We start from the raw sequence: 17,391 nt of genomic DNA, 5'->3' as shown, positions 1-17,391 counted from the left end.
CCTTCTCCCCTGTCCATGCTTCGTCCTTCCACCACCAATCCCCGGGTTCTGAGCCTTTGTCCCTTGGGGGTTCCCCAGCTGGTGCCTCCCACCACTCCTCTGTGTCCAGCCAGTCCATGACAGCCAATGAGTTTGCACCATGCACCTATTCTTTTTGACAGAGGCCCTTACTTCATACTAAACGTTTAAGAGGCAACGCTTCTTTGCAAGATTGCTTGCATTTCTAATTCAAAGCTAAATGTTGCATTTCAGCTGACTGAACACCTTCTGTTAAATTTCAATGTGTTTCACAGGCTGAACCTATGCAGTCAGCAGCAAGAACCACAGAGGTCAATGGAACTTACTCCCAGGAAGCTATGCATATGAGTACCATTGTACTGATCCCCCAATTTACTATGCAATTTATGTTTTCCGGAAGCAGTATGACACAGTGGTTTGCTGAGTAAAATAACAGTCATTGTGTTTGCTAATATGTTACCAAGGTAGATTAACTCTCCCATGTTTAATCTCCTCTCAGATGTTTGCTCAGATTTCAGTGCAAGGCTGTTCCTTTGAACAGCAGATAATGCTGTCTCCCTTTCTCCCATTCAGGCTCCCCTCCATCGATAGACATTAAATCTTCATGTGTCTGAGGTCGTGGCAGATTAATCTTTGCTCTTGTACACATGCAAATATAAAGGCATATGCATGGAGCACAAAATGTCCAGGCCTTGCTCCCCCTTCCAGATTTGCTTATCCAGATAATGGAATCAGCTAAGAAGTTTAAGGTGCAGCTATTCTGTAATAAGTACAGTCATATAACTATTATGAGATTAAACATTCCTAAGCTAAAGTAAATGGTTATGCTCAGTTAACACATCCTGTTTCAGCAGCCAGTGCAAGGAAGGTACAGTAATTACAGAATGCAATGTATGGAATTCTGGGAAAAGCCCTTTTCAGTGCGGAATGGTGCATAAAAGCAGCAGTCCTGTCTTGGTCACCAAAATGTTGGCAGATAGGCAATCTTATGCATACTTATTTGGGAGCAAGTCCCACTGAACTTGGCGGAACTTACTTCTGAGTAAGCATGGAAAAGAAAATATGGTCAAAAATATGGAAAGCAAATTATGAATGAAAACATATGCAAACTAAAATTTTGGTAACCGGTCATTAAGGCACTTAAATATTGCTTTGTAAGTTAGGATGTTCTGGGGCAATGTGCATCATTTTGCACTAGTTTGCACTGGATCTCATTTGCCACTTTAATGCCCGTTCGCCCAATTTGGAGAGATCCTACTCACAATCCCTTTTTATTTTTAACAACCCTGAGCAATTTGGTGCCATCAGTAAATGTGGCTACCACACTGTTCATCCCAACAGTCATTTATGAACAAGTGGGGATTTTATTAAGCCCCTGTACTGATCTTTGGAGGGACGCAGGTGGCGCTGTGGGTTAAACCACAGAGCCTAGGACTTGCTGATCAGAAGGTCAGCGGTTCGAATCCCCGTGACAGGATGAGCTCCCGTTGTTCGGTCCCTGCTCCTGCCAACCTAGCATCCTTTTATATATTTGAACATGGCTATCATATCACCCCTTAACCTCCTCTTCTCCAGGCTAAAAATGCCCAGCTCCCTTAGCCGTTCCTTAGCAGTTCGAAAAGCACGTCAAAGTGCAAGTAGATAAATAGGTACCACTCCAGCGGGAAGGTAAATGGCGTTTCTGTGTGCTGCTCTGGTTTCGCCAGAAGCGGCTTAGTCATGCTGGCCACATGACCTGGAAGCTGTACGCCGGCTCCCTCAGCCAATAAAGTGAGATTAGCGCCGCAACCCCAGAGTCGGCCACGACTGGACCTAATGGTCAGGGGTCCCTTTACCTTTACTGATCTTTGGGGGATTCCACTTCCTCCATTGGGAGAGAATATCCATTTATTTAGCAAGCTTCATATACGGCTTAATAGTTAAAATAAATCTCTAAACTGTTTATATAAAATTGTCCATTTTTTTCTACTCTTTGTTTCCTGCTCCATAACATCAGTCATCAGTGTCACAGAAAATACTACTGAAATACTATCCCAGTAGGAAGTGCAAGCAGTTTACTGTTTGAGACATACTGTACCCAAAACAAATTGTAGCAAAAATCTAGATTTCATTTGGTTACTTCCCACTAGCAAGGCAACTCTTTGAATACTCGTTGGTTTTGCAACTCGAATTGCAAAACCAAGCATATTTCCGCAACAACTTTTTTTTTTAAGGCTGTGGGTTATTTTAATTTTAATTTCAACTCTTGGACTATGGGTTAAGAAAATAAGTGCCTATCCCCAACTCATTTAAGACAAAGAATATAGCAGCTATTACTTTGTCTTTGCAGGGGAAGAACTTTCTTTGAAGAAATACAGTGACATCGTAGTGCCCAGACATATGCATCTGTGTTGTTTGGAGCTATATTCCATCTCTAAAGCTTATGTCTTTAAACAGATACACGTAGATTAACAACACATACACATATCTATATGTAGACTTACAACATTACACATTTTTCTGGACATCTGTTGTATTGATTCCAAGTATATCATGACAGATAATGTTTAGACTGCCCTGTAACATCCAGCAATTAAGACTAAACACAGGATAATTTAGTGCTGTATCATTTTGGGTGAGATGGGCGCGGGGGGGAGAGAAGAGTCTCAAACAATAATAAAATTCCTGTGCACATTCAAGGAAGGAGTCAAGCCAACATTTACTAACAGATGCTTATTAACCATGCAAGCAGACAACCACAAATGAAAGCTTTGCAGATGGCTCTTTTTGAAAAATGAAAAAAAAAAAAATCCTTTTGTGCCACAGCAGCGTGTGGGCTGTGAAGAGTTTGGCTGATACACTATTACCAGGTTGGCTCTATTTGCATTCTTCTCTAGTGCAAGCAAAAGTAAGTTTTGGGTTCTCTTCCTTTGCACGACTTAACCAGCAAAAACCATTTTAAAATGTCAGATTTCCTTTGCATCCCTGCCTCTCTTTCTTTCTCTTCCCCCGCTTCCCCCCCCAAACCATGCCATTCCTCTGCGATGCGAGCCCACTCTCTTCAGCAGAATATTTTGTTCATCCTGTTATCTCAGTTATAGTCTTTTATCAAGGATGTCAAAGGTGCACTTGCAAAAGTGATACAGGGTGGCATCCAACATTCTTGTTCTGTTAGTGCTAAGATTTCCACTTGCACAGTGCTAAGATTTCCCCCTCATCTCAGCCCCCCACCTATAATAAGCAATTCTTTATTCCCACCCGCCAACAAGTGTCAACCCCAGGCCCCAAAATCTGCTCTGCACGGTTGTTGGGGAGGAATTTCCATTGTACAGTCATAAGTCCTTAACGCTGATGGTATGAGTTTGTTGAATACTGCCCCATGGGTAAAACCACAAAGAGCAGGTGAAAAGAGCCATTAATAGCCAGAAGGTTTCAAAATACAATGGAGTAGAAATGTTTTTAAATGCCAGCATGATAATTTTTTTTAAGTTTGCCTGGTGCTTGAGACATGCCACATGTGTATCTCCTGGGGGTGGGGGGTGGGATTCCATAGCTTGGACACCATTCCTGACAAAGCCCCCCCCCCTTGCAGATGAAGGTGGTATTTGGAGACGGACACTGGCTGATGATTTTAGCAAGAAGGCTGGAAGGGGAGGAGATCGCTTTCAAATATTCGGGTCCTGTGCCATTTAGGGCTTTAAGGTAGGGTGGCCACTTATGCATTGCCAATAAAGAGGCTTTGCATTCCCCTCCAAAATATGACACAAATTTGCAAAGAGTAATTTATATGCATAGCCGCAAATTTAAAAATAGTTACTATAATTTAAATATAGCTCCAATGCACATCACCTGTCAAGGACTGGCAGGATGAAGAGGAGTAGTGAGAGGCAGCAGCTAGGGAAACCCCAAGGGAAACCCCAGAGGAGGAAGGCTCAGAACCAGGGGACTGGTGGTGGGAGATAGAGGATTGGTCAAAGGGGAGAGATTGGCAGGAGGAGGTGTTGGGAGCTGAAGTGGCAGCAGAGTTTAGTGAGCAGGAAGAGCCTGTGACAGGGAAGAGTTCAGATTCTGAGGCTGAAGCAGAGGAGGGGGCGTGTCAAAAGACTGCTGAAGAATCCAGGGAGTCTCCCCCTCCTGCTGCAAAAAGCTCCCCCCCCCCCCGGTCTCTAAGACTGCACAGGGTAATGAGGAGGGCAGAACAGAGGGCAGAGGACAGTTTGAGACTGCTTGGGAAACGTCCTGGAGGGGGCTTTATGGGTGGCAGAAGGCAGGGACCTTCCATCCTGGCAGCTGTTCCATATGGGTAAGACCGACTGGGAAGAATTACTGAGACCACTAGGCTGAGTTGTATTCTGTTTCCTTGAATAAAGAGTTACTCACTGGCATTGGGGATTTGCTTCCTTTCTCACTGACCTAGCTGTTGATGGGCAACGTCAAGGCCTCTCCCTTCATAGGGTTCCTTACCTTTAAACCAGATTTGGACTGGGCAGCCCCTTTAAACAGAGAACACCTCCAAACGGAGGACTTCAAAACAGAGGTCTGTGTAAAGCAGGGCACATGGCAACCCTGCGTTCAAGGTAAGCACCAACACTTCAAATTGGATCAGGAAAAGAAACAGGAATCCATTGGAGTTCTTTTAAGACCGGTGAGATGGCATTTGAATCAGCAGTGCCAGTCAACTCTGTCTCGTGCATCCTGAACAGATTGCGGCATCTGTTTTCCTCCCCAGGGGGCAGCCACATATAGACCTCATTGCACTTATCTTGAGAGGCTGTTACACAGCCAGACTCTTGGTTCAGATGAGGTTGCAGCTGGTATAGCAGTCAAAGTCAATGAACAGCATTCTCCACTCTCAAAGTCTCTTGGGCCCAAAAGGACAAAGGAGGGTCCAGGACCACCACAAATCCGCAAACCTTTTTTTTCAGAGGAGTGTGCCTCCACTCAGAATTGGCTGGTTACAATCTCACAGGAACATAGTAACCTGCCTTATAACAAGTCAGGTCATCTTGCTCAGGATTGTCTTCACCAGGATTGCCCAAACTAGGTCTCCAGCAGCTTCTGAACTACAACTACCATCATCCCTAGCTAGCAGGACCAAGGGTCAGTGATGATGGGAATTGTAGTCCAAAACCAGGTTGTCTACACTGACTGGCAGCCCTACCTGGAGATGCTGGGAATTGAACCTGATACATTATGTATGCAAAACCAATGTTCTGCCACTGAGCTATGGCTCCTTAAACTAGTCTAGAGGGGAACTTATTTGACTTTCTCTGACCTGATTGGTGTGATGCCTGAAGGGAGGTCGCTGAATGGAGGGAAAAGAGACAAAAGAGATATGCAGTTGTTCCCACCCACGTAGCTGGAAAATTCACACCATCTCAAGGCGGGGGATTGTACTACACGAGAACAGTTCCCACGATGCTGGTTTTGTCTGTGCAAGAAGGGCAGAAGCTGGAGTGAGAACACTGGGGATGTTGGGAGTTGTAGTCTAACGATATCTGGAGGGCACGAAATTGACCACCTCTGTCCTATAGGAGACCAGCTATATAATGTACATCACAAGCATATGTATGTCACCAAACCTCAGTTCTTTAAAATGAAATGCCATTTCAGGAGGTGGAAACTTAGAGTGAAGGGGCTGGGAGGGGCTACCTTACACTTTCCTCTCTTTCTACTTCCCTGCTTTAAATTCGCCCTTCCCAAGGTAGCACCAGGGCTCAGTTACATCTGTCTGCACTAGCATGTAGTGAGCTCCTCAGAGCAACCTGTAAAGGCTGGTATACAGCACAATCCTATACCTGTCTACCCAGAAGTAACTCCTGTTATATAAAAATGGGGCTTACTGCAACCAAATGCAGGATAGAAGCCTTGTATATCATTTACAAAAAATCGACGAGTCTTTTATTCTATAGCTTTTAGAGAAGGCCATGTTGGGTTCTGTTTGTGGCTTGTCGGGCTTCCTGTTCATTCCAGAAAGCTGTTCCTTCCCACTTTGTGGTGACATGCTTGAAAACCAGCATCTTGCATGCAAAGACTTTCCCTTGTAAAGGGGGTTAACAGAGCTCTGGGACACAGACAGCACATGCAACTTCCTTAGCCTGCGCCTAAAAATATGGATGCTCACCACTTTTGAAAATGCATCTTGTTAAGTCTTTCGATCCAACAAGGTTCAAATCAAATGTCCTATAACCAGGCTCACGAGAAACTTACAGAAACACCCAAAAGAATCTCCTGCTTTTTCTGTAGTTTGCTACCATCAAATAAAAATTTATGCCCGGCTGATCAAATACCTGCAGCATGGGTTTTGAAAAATGAGGAAATATCCAATATGCTTCTACATACAAGGAGAGCGGAAGTTACCAGTGAGACCTATGTCCCAGAATCAGCTCTACCAACCTACCAAATTTTTGCTGCTAGTCACGTCTCAAGCACATCACCACAAAACCACACGGAGTGAAGCAATGTCTTCTTTAGCATGAAGAAGGGGGCCCTGACAAGCCACAGGCTCCATTGCAAACCACTTTTCAAAATGCAGAATAACCGCCATATCCAACTATTACTTGTTCAGTCATCATATAGAGAGAGCAGGGCTGTGAAGCCCGGATCCGGCCTGGGAGTTTTATTAGGTTTACCAGGGTCCTCCTGGCTCTCACTGCTGGGCAAAGAACTCAAATTCCCAGCTGAGTTTCAGCCAAAGTCATAAATCTGATTGGTGCACAGCAGGAAAGGCACAGGTTACAAGGTACAACAGGTACCTAGGAAGTACAGATACATGGCTAAATGCAACCTAAGACAGTGATCCAGCTAGTGACAGGCCTCCCTCAGACAGCTGCTTCAAGATATCATGGTCGATGCTGTTTAGCGATTGTACTTATTATTAATGTATTTTTTCACTGTCAGGGAAGCGTGAGGTCCTTAGTTGAGGCCCATGAGATATTTTATCGCCTTATGCCCCAAAATATTTTGAATGCCATTGGAAAAGATGTATGGGTTGATGGGGAGAGAGTGCCATTTTGTGGCTCCTTTAGGGTGGCTGTGCTCTACTTCTCAAGAGGACAGTCATGTGTCATAAGTCATTCTGACGAAGATGGAAAGAGCTACTTTTTCCTATCATGAAAAATGTATTGTATGTACTGCATGTATGCAACGCAGTCGTGGGCGTAGCCGGGAATTTTTTAATATATATTTTTAGGGGATCGCCGTCCCAGCTGATAAGCTGTACAGAAGCGATGCGAAAGGAGAAGGGACCAGGGCGGGACGAGGAATGTCCGCGTCACCCATTCCTGGGAATCCACACGCAACTCCTTGTCTCGTTATCGTTTCCTAGCACAGCGGAACAGGGCGACACGTTTCGGAAGAGCGGCTGTGACGCCGCTGCCTGGAAACCGGCGCACCTCACTCGCTCGATACTCACCCCGCCCTTTTGCCATGGAAACGCCTCGTCCGGAGCCCAGAGAGGCGTAAGCGAGAACCCGGAAGGGTGCCGCGGCCGGTTTAGCCCCGGCTCTCTATGGTGGCGGGGTGAGGGTGGGGGTGTGCGGTGAGGTAATAGTTTTCCCTCCCCAGTTAAGATCCGGGAGGGAGAAGAAAGCGAGGAAATGGCGGAAATGGAGTGAGTGGGTTCTCCTTGCGGGGGGGGGGAGGGGGAAAGCAACCCCCGTGAGGGAGGCTGGCAGGCGCGTCCGCGGGGAAATCCCCGGCAGGCCTGAGGCGGGAGGAATGGAGGCCCCGGTTGCCAGGGCGATGCGGGCGAGAGGGAACGTGGGAAGGCGAGGCCGGGCCGGGCCAGGCAGGCGCTGAACGGGGCAGAGGGGAAAAGAGCCACGGCAGGCGCTGCCCTGCCCCTCAGCGGGTGCCCTCATGGATCTGCTCGCCCCAGGGGCACGCGCCTCTGAGCATGTGCAGAGCGCCTTGGGGCCAAAATCCACCCCCCCCACCCCGGGGGACGTGCGGTTCGCACCCTTGTTTTCGTCTGCCTCAGCCCCCTGTCCTGAACCAGCCGCGCTTGCCAGTTAGAATGAGGATGTTGGGCTACAAGCCAGGAAGCCTGGGTTCAAATCCTTGGTCCGTCTGAAACATACATTGGGTGACCTGGGGATAAGCCCTGGCCAGGTTCACACATAGGCTATTTGCCCTAACCGGGGGATCATCCGGACTGCTGTTCGTGCCGCAGTTTCTAGGCACAGCTTGTAGGCATGGGGTCAGAGTGGGTTTCTTTTCTTGACTCTCCACTTTCTCTAGGAAAACTCAGGGCTCATCCAGACTTCCTTTTGTGCTGTGTTTCTAGACACGGGCCAGCTTTAAAGAGCTGTATCTTGAGTGCTTTTTTGTTTTGTTTTTTGACTCTGTGCGTGAGAAAATCTGCTCCATACCAATAGGAAACGGTCATCCTCAGTTTTTTATGAGGAAAGCAATAGGACAAAAACAGAACCACCATTTGGACCCGTGCCTACAAAGTGCTGACCTATGCCTAGAAATTATGGCAGAAACAGAAGTGTGGATGCTGTGGTTTGGTGTGAACTCATGTGGGTTACCAGGGTGAAGATTGTGGCTGCTGGACATTCTGTGGCCACACTATGTAAGGCTAAACCATGGTTTGGCATAGTGTTGCATCCTGAACTCAGGCTTATGATTTGTATCTCTCAGACAAACCATGCATAGTACACTGAGAACCGCCTTTGGTTACAGCTTGTGATTTGTCTGGAGTGAGACAAACAAGGCAAGGTTCAGACATATACCTAAGCCACATCATGGTTTAGTCCTGAGTAGCTCAGCAGCAGTAGAACCAGAGGAGGAGCAGGGCCTGGATTTTGACTCCAGGAACCTGCTTATTTGTGTGAAAACATGGTTTGGCCTGGGGTTATGTCTGAACCAGTTTATAGTATCAGCCTAGTTTACTTTACAGAGGTGTTCTGGGGATGGAAAATTGGGGAGGTAGGGGAGAATTGTACAGGCCACATTGAGCACCTTGGAGATAAAAATGTAAAATAAATCAACATTAGATTGCTATCCCATCCTTTGGAATTTATGGCAGCATACAAAGTCCTCTGTTCCCTTTATCTGTTGTCCAAATGTAAAATCTACCTTGGGCAGTATGCTCCCATGCATTTAAGAGATGCCTTTTATTCTTCTGTTGACAACCTGAATGCTTGCACACAAATAGCTCATAAAAGTGCTTTTAAGTGTTGCATGTGAATACACACCTGAGTCAGCATATAGGGGCCCTGAGGGTATTATCAGCTCAAGTTCCAGATGCTGGTACATGTCATTTGAGAAATCAAATCACTTATGCCAGATAAGCTGATCCACAATCAAGGACATGTTTCTCCTCTTCACTTCCTCCTGTGCATGGATTTATCTGGAGTTCTTTTCTATAATAGCTCAGTATCTCAGGGTGGGTGCAAATCATATACCTAGCTAACCACTTCCAGTCAGCACTTTGCTTTCAGCTAAGATTTGCAAGTAAGTGAGAATTGGGGTGATTAAGCGAGATAATTAAGTGTGGATGCATGTCACTTCTCCCTTCCCAACAAATCAAACCACCTACAGAATTTTAGAAATCAGAGTTGGTCGTGCTACATGCAGTCAGCTGCAGCCCCTGAAGATGATCAGCACATGGCATGTCTACCAGTAGGCAGTACTTGCCAAGTTGCTATGCTGAAAAAGAGCTATTACTGCCTTGCTGTATACTTCTTTTCAGCCTCAGCAAAGCCCCTAGAATTGGTTTGGGGCTATCTTAGACTGGAAGGGAGAGGATGTTTGTTTGCTTCCTTCCTATTTAATCAAATCATCTGCTCAAAGGGATGGGCACATTAGGTAAATTGCAGGATGGCCCAACACATTTACAGGGAGAACTAGCTGCTGACTGAAGGAATATTGAGCCAGAGAACCTATCAAAACATAAGAAAAGCCCTGGTGGATCAGGCCAAAGCCTCATTATAATCCCACATCCTCTACTCACAGTGATTCCTAGCAAGTAATAGTCAGAGGTATACTGCCTTCAACATTAGAGAAAGAACATAGCCATTGTGGCTTGATAGCCTTGTCCTCTGTTAATTTGTGTAATCTTTCAAAGTAATCCAAGCTGATGGTCACTAGTACATCTTGTGCCAAGTAAAGGACCCCTGACCATTAGGTCCAGTCGTGGCCGACTCTGGGCTTGCGGCGCTCATCTCGCTTTATTTGCTGAGGGAGCCGGCGTGCAGCTTCCGGGTCATGTGGCCAGGATGACTAGGCCGCTTCTGGCAAACCAGAGCAGCGCACGGAAACGCCGTTTACCTTCCCGCTGGAGCGGTACCTATTTATCTACTTGCACTTTGACGTGCTTTCAAACTGTTAGGTTGGCAGGAGCAGGGACCAAGCAACGGGAGCTCACCCCATTGCGGGGATTCGAACCGCCGACCTTCTGATCGGCAAGTCCTAGGCTCTGTGGTTTAACCCACAGCGCTACCCGCGTCCTCTTGTGCCAAGTAGCTGTAAGAAAAGTGAAGGGGGGTAGCAAGTTGACTTGTTTTTCCTTCTCTCCGCCCCCCAGCAAAATATTGCTGCTCCCCACTTGAATTTCTTTATGTTGACACACTTTTTGCTAGAGGTTTTTGAGGTTAGTTAGGATGAGGGACAACAACTTGTGGACCAAGTTCACACACTGATGCACTTCACAACTGTTTCACAAAGAAGTGGTTAAGGGAACAATCCTGTATACAGCTGGTGGTATAAATTGAGCCGGAATAAAGCACAGTGGTACCTCTGGTTATGAACACTTCAGGTTACGAGCTCCGCTAACCCAGAAGTAGCTGCTCCTGGTTGTGAACTTTGCCCCAGGATGCGAATGGAAATTGCACGCCAGAGGCGCGTGCGCAGCAGGAGTCCCCATTAGCGAAAGCGTGCCTCAGGATGAGAACAGTTTCAGCTTAAGAACAGACTTCCAGAACGAATTAAGTTCGTAACCAGAGGTACCACTGCACACCAGATCCAAGCTCCATTCAGGAGCAGGGCTGTTGCTGGCTGAGCTGGCCTAAGTCTGGCAGATGGAAAACAAGCCTATAAAATAGTGTTTGAGTTTACTCCACTCTTTTTGTTGGCTTAACTGGGTTTCTGGCTTAACTGGGCGCTGGGTTGCCATGTCATGTGACTAAATTAAACAGGCATAGGATTCAGCCTGTCACCCCTCTTTGGTCCCACCCGTGCCACATTCCCAAGCAGTACTTCTTTCTCAGCCATGGCTCAGCAAACTGGATGATAGGTAAATTAAGGCGGCGTAGTCCAGAAATCCACTCTATCCCCTATCTCTCATTTTTACATTAGAGGTTCCTTTGCATGTAGTGTGCAAGTTTAAGAAAGAAAAAGAAAATATAACTTTTTTTAAAAAAATATGGTTTGTAACATTCTTTTATTAAGAGTCTTTGAAGGTATTCACAGTAAATAGCTGTCAAATATCAAACAGCGGTAAGGATTTTATATAAATGATACGATTTGCATAAGTGTAGAAAAAAGAAAGAGACCAGAGCATCATCACCCCAAAGTTGTGTCCTTCAGGTTGTGGCTGGAGGGGTGAGCAAAGCCATTACTAAGAATCTTTGGGGAAAGTGTGGACATCTCATAAGAGTTTGTTGGTATATGGCAGGATGGCATATGAGTTTGGGCAGGAAAAAGAGGAGGAGGCGGCAGATGATAGGCTTGATAGTTTAGCAGAAAGGTACAAATGTAGGATTTGAATGTATGCCAAGCTTTGGAAGATTCTCCCTGCCCCACATGCCACCCTCAGCATGTGCCCGTCCCCCACCACTCCAGCAAAGCTTCACCAAGCTGCCAGAATAATGCTTCACCTGATGTGATGTGGGCACCATAAATCATTCTGAATTTTCTTTGAATGTGGGCCTAGGGATGCCTCAGGGCTCTGCTTGCAAACCTCAGAGAAGGCTTGTGTGAGATCAGTTTTTTAAATTTATTTTTAGTTATGCATTTTCCAGCATACATTATACATACCTTTTCCCATCCTATCAGATCTAATACAGACTTCCCAACCTATCTTTCATTGACATCCTATTACAGATTCCTTAGTTTGCTACATCTCCATGGGTTATCTATTCTTTTCTCCTTCCATTCATGATCCTTTATTTTGCCTGCTGCTGATCACAGATTTATCCCTGCTTGTAGATTTATCTTAGTATCACTTCATTTTAAATACCCTTCAAATTGTTCCCACTCGCTTGTCACTTTATTTCCATCTATATTTCTTATTTTGGCTGTCATACTTGCTAGTTCGACATATTCTATTAGTTTAAGCAGCCATTGATCCTTTGTTGGGATAGCCTTCTCATTCCACATTTTTGCGTACAGTATTATTGCGACTGCTGTTGCATAAAGAAGTACCGCATTTTTTGCCCCATAGGACGCACCGCCCCATAGGACACACCTAGATTTTTTGGGGGGGAAATAAAGATATTTTTTTTTATCTCCACAGCACCCCCCCCCCCCGTACTTCGGACTTCAGGCTGCCGCCCCAAGCCTTGCATGCCCGGCGGAACCTGCCGGGCGCGCGAGGCTTGCGGATAGCTTCCTGAAGCCTGGAGAGCAAGAGGGGTCAGTGCGCCTCTCGCTCTCCAGGCTTCAGCGAAAGCCTGCATTCGCCCCATAGGACGCACACACATTTTGCCTTCATTTTTGGAGGGGAAAAGGTGCCTCCTATAGGGCGAAAAATACGGTAAGTTTTTAACTTTGTTTGGTATTTCCTCACCTACTATTGCTAACAGGAATGCTTCTGGGTTTTGGGGGCACTTAAGCATCTTTTTTAGTTTGCTATATATAATTTCCTGTAGTTTGTCCCCACAAATTTGCATTGCCACCACATGTGAATTAAGGAGCCCTCTGTATCTGAACATTTCCAACATAAATTTGATCCTCTTTTGTACATTTTTTACTCTGTCCAAACCCCTCTCATCCTGGTGGCTCTTCCTCTAAGATTGATCCCTTAGTTTTACAGTCACCGTTGAGCCATTGCTTAATGACATTGCATTTTTATATCATTTCCTCTTTTTTCTGATGTTCAGATTGTGAGTATTGTTCCTTAAGTAGCCAAAGCAGTACTACGCCTGCACAAGAGGGTTTGGAGGAACCCCAAAGTGAGCTGAAGTACATTTTTTTTAAAGGAAGAGAAATTATAAAGGGGGGAACCTCCAACATACCCCAGTGAGTTTTAGGTGTGCTAAAATTCTGACTGACTATTGGGGGTAAAATGCCCTGGAAAAGCAGTGGTGGGGAAGGAGAAATGGAACAGAGCAGCTAGAATCTGAACAGCAGCACCTCACTGCAACATTTTGAAGCAGGTCATCTTTTATTAGTATTCTTCAAAAAACAGCACTACATGTATTTTATTAAACATGAGCATTCTTTGTAAATATAGCAAAATAGCCTGAAATAGCAAGAGTAGGCCAGAGTTCCCAGTCTTCAGAAGCAGGCTTTCAAACTGTAGAGATAATAAAAAAGGGAACAGCAGCTTTCTTTGCTTATTATTTATGGTTTATTTTATTTTCTCACTCTTATGTTTATCCTGACTTTCTTCCCAGAGAAGCCCAGGGCAGCAGACAATACAAAACAATACAAAACAAAAGCAATGCAAACAGTATCAAAAGAATTAAAAACATTTAAACATGAGTAAGGTATCCTCCGGGATGCGGGTGGCACTGTGGTCTAAATCACTGATAGGGCTTGCCAATCGGAAGGTCGGTGGTTCGAATCCCCGCGATGGGGTGAGATCCCGTTGCTCTGTTCCAGCTCCTGCCAACCTAGCAGTTTGAAAGCATGTCAAGTGCAAGTAGATAAATAGGTACTGCTCCGGCGGGAAGGTAAGCGGCGTTTCCGTGTGCAGCTCTGGTTTTGCCAGAAGCGGCTTAGTCATGCTGGCCACATGACCCGGAAAAACTGTCTGTGGACAAACGTCAGCTCCCTCAGTCAGTAAAGTCCTTTACCTTTACCTTTACTAGGTATCCTCCTTTGAATGTGGGCCCTTATATTACCCAGACAGTATAAAACACATGAAAGGAGGTATCAGCAAGCTTTGGGGAACGCCTCCCCAAGCTAGCAGAAGCACAAACTATATTTTAAAAATACCTATAAGCCACCCCCCCCCAAAAAAAAGACTTGGGCATTTCTTATACTAAAAGTGGCAGTTTAACTCTTAGGCAAGCATGCTGTGCAACCTAAACCTACTTCTTTGTTTCCTTAACTTATTTGGTGGGTTTTTCTCTGAGAAAAGCTTGTGACATGCTGAGGTTTTGCATATAGTGGCTCAAGATATGACACCATAATTCCTGTTGCGAAATAAATTCACTTCGCCCTTTGCCCATCCCTTCTCCACTACAGTGGGCACAGAATGCTGATTAACTGTTGGATAGGTGTTAATGAGAAATAGGTGGGAGAAGAAGAGTGAAATAGCATATACTGGAAAAAGGGCATGTTTGGCTGGCTGGCACTTTGTACAGAAGTGCAATGTACTGCAACATTTTATTGCAGGTCCCAGTTATTTTCACCTTTTATAGATAAAAGCTTATGATATCCTGCAGTCCATGTCCTCTTTTAATCCAGTACCGAATGCTAGAGTCCATTTGCCATCATGTGCTACTATTTGTTTTTGCCATGTGCATGACAATATACCAAATACTCCTGTCTTGTTGAATACTTGAATATATGACTGCACCATAATAATTCAACATGTATTTTCCCCTTCAGACTGATGGGTTTTTGCAGGTATATTCTGCAACATGCCATCAATTTAATAATATTGCATTAGTGATAGATTTACACTGGACTGTCCACAAACCAGTCCACTTTATTGCTTGTTCTGCAATAATTCCCCAAGGTTATGTTATTGCCATTTGGAGGGGCATTATTGTACTATAGTGCAATAAAAGTGGAACAAAAAGTTACAGGATTTCAACAGGAAAGTATGGAGCATGAACTGTTTGGAAACAAAGCAGAATGTCCACCCCAAAACATTTGCTGGCCCAAAGCAGTATTGAAAGAGGAATCTACCCTCTCTTACGAGGCATCTACCCTCTCTTACGAGGTTTAAGTCCAAGGATCAACGTGGTTGTCTCTTCCCTCTCAAAGAAGTAGAACCAGAGTGCCAAGCAAAGTGCATAGCTGCTCATTCATCACAATACTGCCATGTAATTGAAGCATTCTGGGATATCCCTACCACCAATACTCCTGCTTGCTTCTGTAACCTGCTTTCTGCAAATTGTGGGTGGGGTTTTTTTTTGCATCACATTGGGAAGATTTACATCCAAGGCTGGCAGATAAAACATCAGATACAGGGGTTTTTTGGTGTGTTTTTTAATGTCCTTGCTGCTTTTCCTTTCTAAATGCTGACATGGTCCTCAGTTGCTGGACCTTGTGCAGTTGGGCTTAAGCCTTGCTCCATAAGGCACTGAATTTCTGGAAAATCACAGGCCTCCTGGGGCCCCGGCTACTTCTGCTGGCTCTTTGCCCAGTTCCACCACTCCCCTCTTTGATTTGTGAATGCCCTTTTTTGTCCCTGTATAAACTTCCTCTTGGCAGCCTTTGCTCTGTGCAGCAAAGCATTTACTGTAGCCTCTCTCCTGGCTTTTGCCTGTTCTTGTTATGTTTTGCTTTGCATCTTGCCTCAGCTGGCCCTTTCCTGATATCTCACTTTCACAAATCCTGCTAACTCCTTTTCTTCCTGCACTTACCTCCTTTTGTGGCTGCCTTTCTAGAACTGACCATATAGCTTGCTGATATACATTCTACATCAGCAGCTTTCCCCAAATCACCTCCCCACTCCTGTGAAGATCCAGCTCCTCCTCCTCTTTGTCCAAAGGGACCTGATCCTGCAGGGAACACTAGCCAATCCTTGAAAGCTGCTGACTATTCATGAGCAGAGAGCCCTTTAAAACACCCACAAACACCCACACCCACACACCCCATCTTCCTTTGGCATCTTTAATTTGTTTTTTGTCTAGGCAGGCTCAGTGCTGCACAGCAGAAAATTTAAAGCAGCAAAACATGTCACCTCGCATACCCGAGGCAACATATACGTATATAGGAACATGTACTTAATGAGCACTTAATTTCAGTGTAACTTCTTACTGAATACTCTATTGTGGCATCTGACACATGTTCATTCAGAGCAGAAGTGCAGGACACTAGGGTCTCTGACAGGTGCCCACATTTTCACAATTTTGGGGGGGATAACGGGGAAAAAAAACTATCCAGTGAACATTTACTGTGTACTAAATCATTGGTGGGGGTGAGAGTAATTCAGAGATAGTGCTTTGCATGTATAACATCCCAGGTTCAGTCTCTGGCATGTCTAGTTAAAAGGTTCAGGTGTCTGCAGCGGACGGGGAATGACCTTTTCCTGAAAACTCGGAGATCTGCTCCTCCTCTGAAACTTCAGCAATGGACTAAATCAACAAATTGTCTATATCAGGCATCGGCAAACTTGGCCCGCCAGATGCTTTGGGACTACAACTCCCATCATCCCTGACCACTGGTCCTGTTAGCCAGGGATGATGGGAGTTGTAGTCCCAAAACATCTGGAGGGCAGTGTTTGCCTATGCCTGGTCTATATCAGTGTTCTTCAACCTTGGCTCCTTGGGTATTACTGGACAACAAATCCGATCCAGCTGTGCCAGTGGTCCAGGATGATGGAAGTTGCAGCCCGGCAACATATGGTGGACTCATGGTTGAAGAATACTGGTCTGTGGTCTTAGGCAACATCGCATGTTCCTAACCTTGTTTTTAGTGCATGCAGCTGAGTGTAGGTAGTTCAGTATGTGGACCAGGATTAACACCATTTTGCCATGTTTATTATATCAAGGATGGCTGATCTGAAAGCATAACTTGAAAATGAGTTTTTTTAGCTTTCAGTGAGTCATTCAGTAATGATTCCTGCTGGAGGAAAACCAGCTGAGTGTCTCCTCAGTCTGACCTGGGTGTGTTTTATCTTACAGGTTCTCAAATGCTACCCACGAAGTGCTCAATGCCACCCTCCACACCACGCTGGCGCTCACCACGAAGCTGGTGCTTCCTACACCTGCCAAGCCTATCCTTCCAGTGCAAACTGGGGTGCAAGCTCAACAAGAGGAGCAGTCAAGCGGCATGACTATATTCTTTAGTCTTCTTGTATTAGGTGAATGTGCATCCAAGACTTTCTGATCAGTTACTCTTGGCTGCTCGCCGGAGCAAATGCAGGTAGACAAGTGGAAACATAGGAACATGGGTAGCCTAAACATCTCTGTTACCCAAGTCCCCTGTTTCACTGTTCACAGGCCACCCTCACTTAGAATTCATTTCCATGTTTGCTATTCCAGTCAAGAATTGGTCCCTGGTATTATGTTTCTGATCCTTAGAAAACAAGCAAACTAGAAAACA

The 17,391-nt window shown here is 45.3% G+C and overlaps 1 protein-coding gene across 3 annotated transcripts in view; it reads left to right on the top strand.

The window, feature by feature from the left end:
• Nucleotides 1-7,255: 7,255 nt before the first annotated feature.
• Nucleotides 7,256-17,391, top strand: part of SLC9A8 (solute carrier family 9 member A8) — a 56,342-nt gene continuing 46,206 nt past the window's right edge. Inside the window, exons 1-2 of one of the 3 annotated variants that reach the window (XM_081867753.1) lie at nucleotides 7,256-7,457; nucleotides 16,971-17,149. In XM_081867753.1, coding sequence (XP_081723879.1) covers nucleotides 7,426-7,457; nucleotides 16,971-17,149 — 211 coding nt within the window. In that variant the 5' untranslated portion in view covers nucleotides 7,256-7,425. Of the gene's footprint in view, nucleotides 7,458-7,497; nucleotides 7,610-16,970; nucleotides 17,150-17,391 lie in introns of those variants that run through there. The other 2 variants (XM_081867752.1, XM_081867751.1) reach the window with 2 other exon arrangements.

Source organism: Podarcis erhardii (genome assembly GCF_964252035.2).
Source record: "Podarcis erhardii genome assembly, chromosome: 6".
Taxonomy (NCBI): domain Eukaryota; kingdom Metazoa; phylum Chordata; class Lepidosauria; order Squamata; family Lacertidae; genus Podarcis; species Podarcis erhardii.
This window is presented reverse-complemented; position numbering and strand designations above follow the sequence as displayed.